Source organism: Bidens hawaiensis, unplaced genomic scaffold (genome assembly GCF_021521415.1).
Source record: "Bidens hawaiensis isolate Kalapana, Puna unplaced genomic scaffold, B.hawaiensis_p1.1 tig00006905_1, whole genome shotgun sequence".
Classification (NCBI taxonomy): Eukaryota; Viridiplantae; Streptophyta; class Magnoliopsida; order Asterales; family Asteraceae; genus Bidens; species Bidens hawaiensis.
In genome coordinates this window covers 527,697-540,345 of record NW_027491471.1, presented here as the reverse complement: position 1 = coordinate 540,345, position 12,649 = coordinate 527,697, and the positions used below count along the sequence as shown (strand labels likewise).

At 38.3% G+C, this 12,649-nt stretch overlaps 1 protein-coding gene across 1 annotated transcript; it reads right to left on the bottom strand.

Moving 5' to 3' along the window:
* Positions 1 to 1,892: 1,892 nt before the first annotated feature.
* Positions 1,893 to 11,956, bottom strand: LOC143633762 (uncharacterized). The gene is made up of 3 exons (XM_077102008.1): positions 11,484 to 11,956; positions 3,159 to 3,210; positions 1,893 to 1,910 (listed from the first exon to the last, which is right to left on the bottom strand). The coding sequence occupies exons 1-3, from the start codon at positions 11,954 to 11,956 to the stop codon at positions 1,893 to 1,895; spliced, it is 543 nt and encodes a 180-aa protein (XP_076958123.1).
* Between the last annotated feature and the right edge of the window lie 693 nt (positions 11,957 to 12,649).

Genomic DNA, 12,649 nt, shown 5'->3' with positions numbered 1-12,649 from the left:
AAAGCATAGTAAAAAAGGAAATGCGGAAATCAGTTGGCTAATTGGAAGGAGTAATTATTTCCGGAAATATAGGAACGGCTAATCGAAAAGAATCAATTATTTCCAAAATTATAGGCAATATTGTTAGTCTCTTCTTGTTATAAATAGAGCAATAAACTTAGATCATAACACACACTCTAGACACACGAGACTTACTAGTACTCGCACTCTCTGTAAACACGATTAAGTATTAGCTCCACACTTGTAACCGATTTTCATTATTAATAAACTGGTGGTGATAGTTTTCACTACCCGGGGTTTTTTTCTTGTTATCCACAGGATAACGGGGTTTTTTCCTCGCAAAAAACCTCTGTGTTCAAAGAGTTTTACATTCATTTTTACAAGCACCTAGTCCCATTTTACTAATTTGGTTGTAAAATCATGTTTGTCAATTTTGACCAAAACATACGCTACATTAGACTTATACGTAGATAAACACTTATCCGTTTATGGAGACATATCCATTGAAATCATATATATATACGTTAAATGAATTCAATATTAACATGTTTACTTGTTTGATCTTGCAGATGGTTAAAAAGGCTAAAATTACAGATCCAAAGCACAACAATTGTGCTTACCTGAATGAAGAGGATCCAAAAGTTGCTAAGTTTAAGATGATAATGCCATTTTTGAAAAGATCCAAAATATACAAGGCGATTACCCATTCAGTAGATCCATATGAAAGCATTATTACTGAGTTCTGGAATACTGCTAAGGTGGTTGGTATTGATATTCATTCAACAGTTCAAGGACAGAAGATAGTTGTTAATGAAGCCTTGATTCGGAAAGTTCGGGAATTTGGAGATGAATTGACAGACCCAGTTGATTTGGATGAACGAATGGTGAAAGGATGTATGCTAAGAATGGGATATAGGGATACTTTTAACAAACTTACTTTGAGGAAGACTGAACTTTCAAGACCGTTCAAGTATCTAGTGCATGTTGTGATACACTGTCTGGGAAATAGAAAAGGAGGCTACGAAGAGATTCTGGACTATCAGAAGAGCACAATGGCTGCGTTGTGTTTAAATCTGAAGTACAATTTTTCACGTACAATTTTAGACAACATGAAGATGAACTTTGGTGAAGAACAATGGTTGCAATATCCGAGGTTTGTTCAAATGTTTGTGGAGGAGGTATTTCCTCATGTCAAGAAGGAAGGACCTAAGATATTTCTTGATCATATTTCTAGGAACAAATTGTCAAAGTTAGCTTCGTACAAGTTTGTGAAAGAAGCTGATTTCCAAAGTTCAGGGGTTTGTTTGGGCATCTCAAGAATCCAGAGTATGTGGCTCCTTCTGATAACAAATGAAGGACCGATGGAAGTGATTCGGATAGAGCTGAGGAAGAAAGACTGATTGTGGATTTCAAACCAGTGGGCAAGAGGTTTATAAAGATTGAGTCTAATACTGAAGAAGAATCGGTCACTCCTAAGAAGGAGAAAATAAAAGTTGTGAAAAAGGAGACTGTTACACCAGTTACTGAAGATGAAGTGTACTCTACAACGTCTGAAAAGGACCTTGAGGAAACTGAATCTGACTCTGAATCTGACCCAAAGTCAACACAGTCAAGTTTTCGTTAAGTTTTCTATTTTTGGTAACTTTTGTCACTTAGTCCAGTTAAATTATTTTATAAAAAGGAAAACCAAATATAAAATCAATTAAATATTATTCTTAGGTAGGTCTTGTCTAGAGTTAGTGATCATTAGCGTTTTTACGTGTCCTCGTGTCCGAGTATCGAACACGAGGACACGTAAAAACTCTAATGATCACTAACGCTAGACAAGACCTACCTAAGAATAATATTTAATTGATTTTAATTTGGGTTTTTCTTTTTATAAAATAATTTAACTAGACTAACTTGACTGACTGACAAAAGTTACTAAAAATAGAAAATTTAACAAAAACTTGACTGTGTTGACTTTGGATGGAGAAAAACGTCTACCTAGGTCTGAATCAAACTGTAGGTCTAAGAAGCAAATGGATTTGATGATATCAAGACACCGGTTCCTAAAGATGACACGACTAAGGATCGCTCAGGCTCACTGGATTACCTCTCGGTCTCACTCAACAAACCTTAATACTCTTAATAGGCTAAAACGACCAAACCGGAAAACAATTGTTAACGTGTTCTGATGTTGACTCACCTCTCGGTCTCACTAAAAATCGACCCTAATTTTAATGAATACTACACAACCAAGGATAGAGGAACAACTTAATTTAAACCAAATAGATCAACTAGTCGCTCAAAACACCTAAACCGGACAAGAAACAAACTCGCTCTCGCGCAATTCTAATTCTAGCATGCAAAGGTAATGAGACAACCCTAACTTCTTATCACCTCTTCGTCTCTAAGAAGGTGCCTAACCGCTGTACTTTAACCAATAAATCATGCAACAAAACCCTACGGTTGTATCTACCGCAAACAAACCCTAAACACAAAGTCTAGAATCAAACAAGCACCGATCAATCAATAAAAAACTAATTAACCAACGCAAGGGGTTTAAGCAACGAATTAGTAAAATTTCCAGCAATCAAACACAACCTATTTCATGTCTAAATCAAAATTTACAATAACAATTCAAGTCTATCAATCAAACAATCCATAAAACTCATCAAACTCTAACAATAATCATCATTCCTAGGTAGAACTGACAAGTTTAGCCTAAAAACATTTTTGGACAGCAGCTATTACTCAATAAAAATACCAAATAACTCATACCAATCATCAATTCAATCATTCAACAATCAATACTAATCATAAACACTTCAATCTTTCAAACAATTGCAAAACAATTCAACAAATGATCAAGAAAATGAAGTTGATGAACAATGAAATAAACGAAAGGATATGTGATGTTCGAGGCTGCTCTTGGCTGTAATAAACAGATGGGAAATCGTTCCCGAGGCTTGTTCTTGTCTCCTTCTTCTTCCTTAGCCGTCACACCTTCAAGAACCCTAACCTTTTTCTTTTTCTCCCTTGCTGCCCACCTGCCGATCGGAACTCTTCAAGAGGCTTAGGGTTTTTTTTTGTATTATAATATAAAAGTAGGCTTGGGCTTGTCCATGATGTAAACGGGCCGGGCTTTGAGTTGTTTCTTGAAATCGTATGCGTACAAGGCCCGTAAGCTCCTCGAGAAGTCCGGTATTTCTTCCTTTAACCCTTAACCTACAAGATAAATAAAACTATGTAAAAACTAGATAAAATAAGTTAAAAAACATTAAATATAATATACAAACTTCGATAAAAGGTGTGGAAAATAAGTGTGTTTTACAACACATCAAACATCCTCACACTTAGTACTTTTTCGTCCCTGAAAAAGAATTTTACACAGGATCATAACCGAGTTTAACCGAAAATTCTTGGTTTTATTTATTTATTTATTTATTATTACACACACACACACACACACACACACACACACATATATATATATATATAAATTATTAGAACAAGTGACCCTTTACCCGAATATTTCCGTCCACTTTTCCACTTTCACCTAATAAGCTAGATCAGGTCGATTGCCGGTATTGCGGTCCACTTAAACCCATGCCCCCAATACTTTCCGAGGCAAATAAGGCGCGGAAATTTTATCAGTTTGAATGACTAAGTGGGACCCACAATTAAGAACCATACCGGACCCGAGCCCAATTTGACTTAAACCTTATATCTAGTTGATCAAAACATGATGTACCATTTTTAAGAATAGCTAAAGACAATCAAGGGTATTGTTTATCCACCTAAGCTTAAGCATTAAGGTCTACCTAGAAGCCATTAGATATGATTAATGTATGTTTAAGTAGCTAACTAGTAAGTGTTCCCCACTACATGACATACCCCCGTTATCAAGCAATACCCCAAAGTCCATCTCTAAGGGTGAGTATGCACAAATTCATCTGTAGGGCTTACATATGACGTGTCCCTTGTGGCCTGATTTTAATGGTAATAGGGCGCGAGCAAGGGGACCCCATATGACTAACAGCATGGATGATCAAGTCAGTAGTGTATTTTTCCTTTGAAGTACGAGGTGATCATGTTTAATGACTTATGTTTGCAAATAAACTGCGGGTTTGCTCTTTGAGCTCTTTTAATATTCATAAATCCACTTAAGAGATATGAATACCCAGATGATATATCGCATAAAGACCCATGGTGTTCGCACCCCGGAGCATCCCATCACTTCAGGATTTAAGGTTATAAAACCATACGCCTATGAAGTGTTAACCACTAAAACTAGAAGCTTGAAATTTATGTTTATATCATAGGCTACTTTGGCATACCTTAATGTTAAACCTACCCAAGCATCGTATGATTAGTCTATTCCAATTTCTATAAAATTTTTAACTTTTATGATCAAACTAAACATAAGGGTTGAGTGTGACCCGACCTTTCATCCCATTTTCTATAGTTAAGTCAACAACCAAACCGCCCTTACATTCTTGGAGGCTGAGCCTACCATCACATCGAACGCTAAGTCTAAACTGTTCGTTTACAATACACTACGTGCGGGTCCAATGGGTACTGTTTTTATTTATTAAATATATATTTTGAAAATATCAAGAAGTTATGAAAGAAACACTACTCGGTAATAATATCATTTCCTGTTTAACGTAGAGAAAACAAATTTCAAGGGACAATTTTTTCAAATTTTAAAATTTTTTTTTAATTTTTTTTTTTTTTCAAAATTTTTCTACAGCTAAGTAAAATAAATCCCATCCCCACACTTAGAACGAAATCGTCCTCGATAAGATCAAGGAAAAGAAATAAAATAAAATAAAAATAAAACAAAAATAAAAATATAATATACAGGAATAAAACAAAGAACGGGTTACTCCCCTGGTTTGTGTGTAGAATCTTCAATAGCTGAGTAGTAACCAAGCGACCGTATAGCATTTCATTCACGGCCGCAACTTCGGGAGAACCTGTTCCAAAACGCCACTGTAGCTACCATGCGCATAATATAACCTGCAAAAACTCAAACTCGATTGCATGTAGCGGCGTACAAAACAGAAAATAAAAACGTAAAGAAATAAACGTATTTATGTGTTTTTGGTTTTTATAAATTTTTTTTTCATGTTCTCATCGAGGAGATTTTTTTTTATTTTTTATTTTTTTTTCATGTTATTACTAGAACACCCCTTAAATCGACCGACTCGAATGGAGATTGAGTACGAGCGGTTTCATTTTGGAACATCCTGAAATATACAAAAACATATAAAACAGATAGCACAAACAAATAACAGAGATACAAACTCTACAACTCGGGCAGTCTCTCTAGTGACGCATCCAGCACGTCTACGTCTCGGAGAGCGAGTCAAGGTAGAATACCTTGACAGTCTGATCAGCCATCGGTTCGCCAATGTAGTGCTTCAGTCTATGACCGTTCACCTTAAATTTCCCGCTTTTATCCTCTATCTCAATAGTGCCATACGGGAAAACCTCAGTGACCGTGAACGGTTTCGACCATCGGGATTTCAACTTTCCCGGGAATAACCTCAACCGAGAATTATACAGTAAGACCAAATCCCCACACTTGAACTTCTTGTTCCCCTTAAACTTTTTATCGTGCAGTTCCTTCGTCCGCTCCTTGTTCCTAAAAGACTGTGTCCCTCAGCTCCTCTAATTCATGCAACTGGTGGAAACGAGTGCCTTCCACGGCGGACATATCAAGATTGACCCTTTGTAGGGCCCATGAAGCACGATGCTCCAACTCAACAGGCAGGTGGCAGGCCTTCCCATAGATAATCCGAAACGGTGTGGAACCGGTCAGAGTTTTGTAGGCTGTACGAAAGGCCCACAACGCATCATCCAACTTGTCGGACCAATCCCGACGATTCGAACCAACAGTTTTCTCAAGAATACGTTTGATCCCCCGATTACTCACTTCCACCTGCCCACTAGTCTGTGGGTGGTAGGCGGTAGCAAGCCGATGGGTGACCCCATAGCGTCGCAATGTATTCTCCATCTGCACATTGCAGAAGTGAGTACCTCTATCACTGATCAACGCCTTCGGGACAACAAAACAAGTAAAAAGGCTCTTGAGAAAACGGACTACAACTCAGGCATCATTCGTAGGTAAGGCCTTGACCTCAACCCATTTCGAAACATAATCCACAGCCACGAGTATGTAGTTATTCCCACGCGAAGATGGAAACGGTCCCATGAAATTAATGCCCCACACATCGAAAACCTCACAAACCTGAATAGCATTCTAGGGCATTTCATTTCACGACGAGATGTTGCGAACACGCTGGCAACGATCACAACTCCTAAAGAATGCGTGCGCATGCTTAAAAATCGAAGGCCAATAAAAACCACAATCAAAGACCTTCTTCGCTGTCAAACTCGCATCGTGGTGACCTCCTGTCGGTCCAACATAGCAATGGTTCAGAATCTGCCATCCCTCCTTAACATTAACACACCTCCTGATCAACTGGTCAGCACCTATCCGAAAGAGATACGGGTCGTCCTAAAGGTAAAAATTGACATCCGCAAAGAATTTCTTCTTTTTCTGGTAAGGCATCTTCGGGTAGTACCCGTCCGTAAGATAGTTCGCGAAGTCGGAGAACCATGGAAAACCCTCATCCTGAGCTGAAACAAACATGAGGCTCTCTGTCGGAAAGTGATCACTAATCCTGACCCCTGGCTCTCCTACATCAGCTCCCTCTAGACGCGAAAGATAAAAGGCCGCCACATTCTTGACCCCCCTTTTTATTACGGATTTCAATATCAAACTCTTGAAGAAATATGATCCATCGGATAAGACGAGGCTTGGCATCCTGTTTGCTGAAGAGATAACGAATAGCAGAATGATCCTTGTACACAATCGTCTTGGATAGAACTAGATAGGAGCTAAATTTATCGAACACAAACACCACCTATCACACCCCGCCTTCGGGCCTAGCCGTGTGACCCACAGTTGGTACCACTTTTGTCAATTTATCAAAGTTTGTAGCGGAAAATGTTATTTTAAAATATTTACTTTCATAACATAGGGAATTAAATACCCTTGTTTGTTTTACAAAATTACTTGTTTAAAAACAAGTTTAATTTATATATGCCTCAATACAAAATTTGCTGAGCCACCAGCTGTAAACTATGCCTAGTGTTCTTTTATCTTCACTAGCGTATCCATCACTATTCCTTACTCCTGATTACCTGAAATCAGTTTCAAAATACGTCAGCTATATGCTGGTTAATACACTGACTCAATAAAACATTTTCACAATTCGTAATGACACAACACCAATAGTGTTCAATGACTCAGTGGGTCTCAATCCCATCTCATCGGAACTAAACATACGCACAAACCACATAATCGGACTTCACTCGCCCTAGAGACAGTCACTTGCCTCATGGTCAGTATGTCTGTAGTGTGCCCACTACAGTACATATATGTAAGGATCCATACACATGTGTATTTTAGTCTGAGTGTTTAGTACTACCTTTGTATCAAAACGTTTTAGAGGATATGAACCAACCCTCATGCAAATATTTCCATAACTCTTTTACATATGGATAACAGTCCATAGTTTCAAAGAGTAAATATCTTTTCAAAATATATAGTACATGGACGTATTCACGTCATAAAACATTTCACAATATAAAAAAGTTTGGACGTATTCACCTTTTGTTGATTTCAAGATTTCTCACCAACCGATGTCTGATCTTTATCTCGGACCTTACGCGGGTATTTTGATTTGCCTAAGCCTTGTACCAGTAGCACTTCTACTTAAATCGTCAGAACCTTGTTTCGAACTCGCTTAACCACTCGACGGAGCGTCAGAACTTCAATTCATGCACGTTTTACGAGAAATCAGAGTCTCGGAACCTCACGATCGTCGGGAAGGCCTCCCTAGGTTATGTATGTTTAAAGAAAGGTGTTTTTGGGATGAGAATACTTCAAACCCGTAGCCCCCTTTTATAGGCAAAGTTTTGACCACCATTGTGTAGCGCGATGGAGTTTTCCCCTGGCCATCGCGTAGCGAGATGCCGCAGTCCACCAGAGATTGCCACGTGTGGACACGTGGTTGATCCGGTTACTTAACCGAGTCATCGCGTAGCGCGATACCCCCTTTCTTCTGGACCATCGCGTAGTGCGACGCCCCTTTTTCTAAACTCATGGAAAACTGCATCGCGTAGCGCGATGATCTATTCTGTATACTCATCGCGTAGCGCGATGGGTCTGGAAATCAGAATTTTTATTTTTAGTCCTTGAACTTTATTATCTTGTCATTTCTTGGTCGATCTTCCATAGTTCAAAAATACTAAAGCGGCCCTTATGCGGCTCGCGGCGATGCGAGCGTGCAAAGTGCCAAGTGCACCATCAAAACGCCACATTACGCCCATCGCCCGAGTCCGCGTCTGTGTCCGTGCACGTCGGGTGCTTCGCACCCTCCGCTAGGACTAGTGAGAGTGGTTAGCCCCATAAGAACATTACCATGGAAAACTCCTTCCTTATAAAGTGCTTTTATTTCTTTCCCACCTTTCATGTGGGATGGAGTTTCCTTACTTATTCCTTTAACATAATATGCTTTCGTTTCTTTATCATACTTTTTCCCATAACCTTTCTCATAATTATTTTTGGTCCTTTATCTTTATAGACTTGTCAAATTTGGACCAAGACTTTGTGGGTGTTACATCCTCCCCACCTTGGAATGAATCCCGTCCTCGAGATTCGCTAGAACAGATTTGGATACTTCTTTCTCATTTTAGATTCTAACTCCCAAGTAAATTCTGGTCCTCTTCGGGAGTTCCATCTTATCTTGATTAATTTTAGCTTTCGCCGTTTAAGTCTCTTTACTTGGAAATCTTCAACTTGTAGAGGTTGTTCTACAAATTTTAGTTAGCTTTCGCCGTTTAAGTCTCTTTACTTGGAAATCTTCAACTTGTAGAGGTTGTTCTACAAATTTTAGATTCTCATTGATTTCAACATCCTTTAAAGGCATAGCTAAAGTTTCGTCAGCTAGACACTTTCGTAAGTTAGAAACATGAAATACGTCATGTATTCCTTTCATCTCTTCTGGCAGTCGTAAGCGATAAGCAACAGTACCGATTCGTTCTAACACTTCAAATGGTCCAACATAACGCGGACTTAGTTTTCCTTTCTTGCCGAATCGTACAACACCTTTCCAGGGTGAAACTTTTAATAAAACTTTATCACCTACTTGAAATTCTAACGGCTTACGGCGAACATTAGCATAATTCTTTTGTCGATCTCTTGTCGTCTTAAGTCGTTCACGGATTTGTAATATCTTATCTATTGTTTCTTGGAGTATCTCAGGTCCAGACATTTGATTATCTCCAGTTTCAGACCAACACACCGGAGTTCTACATTTCCGCCCATATAATGCTTCAAAAGGTGCGGCTTGAATACTCGGGTGATAGCTATTATTATACGAGAATTCCATCAAAGGAAGGTGATCATCCCAACTTCCTCCTAAATCAATCACACAAGCTCGGAGCATATCTTCAAGCGTTTGAATTGTTCTCTCACTCTGCCCATCAGTTTGAGGATGATAAGCAGTGCTAAGATTCAATTGAGTTCCACGCTTGTTGGAAACTTTTCCAAAAATGAGAAGTAAATCTACTATCCCGATCAGATATGATAGATAATGGCACACCATGTAATGATATTATGTTGTTTACGTATATTCGTGCCAATCTATCCACAGAGTAAGATTCATTGATAGGTATGAAATGAGCAGACTTAGTTAATTTATCAATAATGACCCAAATAGCGTTATGTTGTCGGGTAGTCTTAGGGAGTTTCGTAATAACATCCATTGTTATCATCTCCCATTTCCATACAGATAATTCAGGTTGTTGTAGCAACCCTGAAGGTTTCTGATGCTCAGCCTTAACTTGCAAACATGTTAAACATTTGGCTACGAACAGAGCAATATCCTTTTTCATCCCGTTCCACCAGTAGTTAAGTTTAAGGTTTTGATACATTTTATCACTACCGGGATGCATCATATACTTTGATCGATGAGCTTCACTCATAATCCTTTCACGTAAATCCTCAATCTTTGGTACCCAGATTATGTTTCCAAGTCTGAGTATGTCATCATCTCCTTTGACTAAAGATTCGATTGTACCATTACGTTTTTCTTCGAAGATTTTATTTTCTTCGATTGCTTTCTTTTGAGCCTCCTTGATTTATGCAATTAAATCTATTTGTAGTTCCATTCTCAAGGCTCTAACTCTCTTGGGTTTTTCATGTTCTTTGCGACTCAGTGCGTCAGCTACTACATTTGCCATTCCTTCATGATAGATGATTTCGCAATCGTAGTCATTTAAGGTTTCCATCCATCTTCTTTGACGCATGTTAAGTTCTTTCTGATCAAATATGTGTTTTAAACTTTTATGATTAGTGTACACGATAAACTTTACTCCATATAGATAGTGTCTCCTTAACTTCAAGGCGAAAATTATGGCACCTAACTCCAAATCATGAGTTGTATAATTCTTTTCGTGTACTTTTAATTGTCGAGAAGCATAAGCTATTACTTTGTTTCGTTGCATTAGTACACAACCCATACCTGAATGAGATGCATCACTAAATACAACAAAATCTTCTGTACCTTCTGGCAAGGCCAGTATAGGTGCATTAGTAAGCTTTTGTTTAAGTAAGTCAAATGCTTCTTGTTGTTTGGTTCCCCATTCATACTTAACATTTTTCCGAGTTAAAGAAGTTAAGGGAACTGCTATACGGGAGAAATTTTTGATAAATCTTCTATAGTATCCAGCCAAACCTAGAAAACTTCGAACTTCAGTTGGCGATCTAGGAATCTCCCATTTAGCTATCGCTTCAATCTTGGCGGGATCTACTTGGATTCCATTTGCAAACATGACCAAGAAATTGTACCTCATGTAACCAAAATTCACACTTAGAAAACTTAGCATACAATTTCTCATTTCGAAGTAGTTCAAGCAAAATCCGGAGATGAACCTTATGATCCTCTTCCGATTTAGAATAAATAAGTATATCGTCGATGAATACGATTACAAATTTATCTAAATAGGGCTTACAAATTCTTTTCATCATGTCCATGAATGCTGCGGGAGCATTTGTAAGTCCAAATGGCATAACCGTGAATTCAAAATGTCTATATCTGGTTCAAAATGCAGTCTTTGGAATATCTTCTTCTTGGACTTTTAATTGATGATAACCTGAACATAAATCGATTTTTGAAAAACAACTTGCTCCTTATAGTTGATCAAACAAATCATCGATTCTTGGGAGCGGGTATTTGTTCTTGATTGTTACTTTATTCAACTCACGATAATCGATGCACATTCTCATCGAACCGTCCTTCTTTTTCACAAATAAGATCGGAGCTCCCCAAGGTGAAGAACTCGGTCTTATAAATCCTTTCTCTAACAGTTCATCTAACTGTTTCTTTAATTCTTTCATTTCCGTTGGAGCTAGTCTATACGGGGATTTAGCTATTGGAGCGGTTCCAGGTAGTAAGTCTATTCTAAATTCAACTTCACGCTCCGATGGTATTCCCGGTAATTCTTCTGGGAAAACATCAGGAAATTCCGAGACAATTGATACGTCTTCTAATTTCTTTTCTTTAGGTTCTTCCATTACATACACCATGAATGCTAAACATCCTTTATGTAGACATTTATTAGCTTTAATCATCGAGATGAAGCTAACATGACCTCCATCTTTGTCTCCGGCTATTTGAATTGTCTTCCCGTTTGCACGAATTTCAATTGCTTTCTTATCACATAAGATACGGGCTTGATTATCAGATAACCAATCCATACCTAAGACAATATCAAAGCCTGCCAATGTCATGGGTAACAGCTGGACAGGTATGACATGTCCTGCTAATAGAATTTTACCTCTATTCAAAACTTCAGATATTCTAACTTGATTACCGTCGACCGTTTCTACCATGAGGGATTTGTCTAACTTAACTAAGGGCTCGTTTAATAGGCTACAAAATTTCTTATCTATAAAACTTTGGTTTGCACCCGAGTCAAACAAAACTCTAGCATAAACATTATTAACGAGAAACGTACCGGTTATGACTTTCGGCATTTCAGCTGCCTTCTTAGTGTTGAGAACAAAAACACGTGCATTTCCTTTCCTACCTTCATTCTTGGTGCCACTACCACTTGCACCTTCTCCTCCAGTTTGCTTCTTCGAGCATTCATTTTGAAAATGTCCCATTTCACCACAACCATAACAAGCAATCTTATTTTTCCAGCAATCGGTTGTTGCATGACCCACTTGTTTACAGTTAGTACAGGTAAGTGACTGATTGAACCTGCACCTTCCAAAGTGTCTTCGGTTACATATCTTACATAACGGGATTGGTGATTGAGAATTCTTCTTCTCCCCACGATAGGGTTTCTTGTTGTCCCTTTTATTCTTCTTAAACACAACCTCCCTCTTGAAGGTATTTTCTTTTTTTTCTTCTTCACGGGTTCTGATTAATCCATTCATCATATATCCAGCCAACTCCATGGCTGAATCAATGGTTTGAGGCAAAGATGATCTAACCATGTTCTAATCCCTTTTGGCAAACCCCAGATATAACGAGTGACCTTGTTATTTTCTGGCGTTACCAAGTGTGGTACTATCCTA

Coding starts and splice junctions, on each gene's coding strand:
- LOC143633762 (XM_077102008.1), bottom strand. CDS start 11,956: ATGGTAGAAACGGTCGACGGTAATCAAGTTAGAATATCTGAAGTTTTG. Junction 3,211..11,483: donor GCTCCAATAGCTAAATCCCC/GTATAGACTAGC, acceptor TTTATCTTGTAG/GTTAAGGGTTAAAGGAAGAA.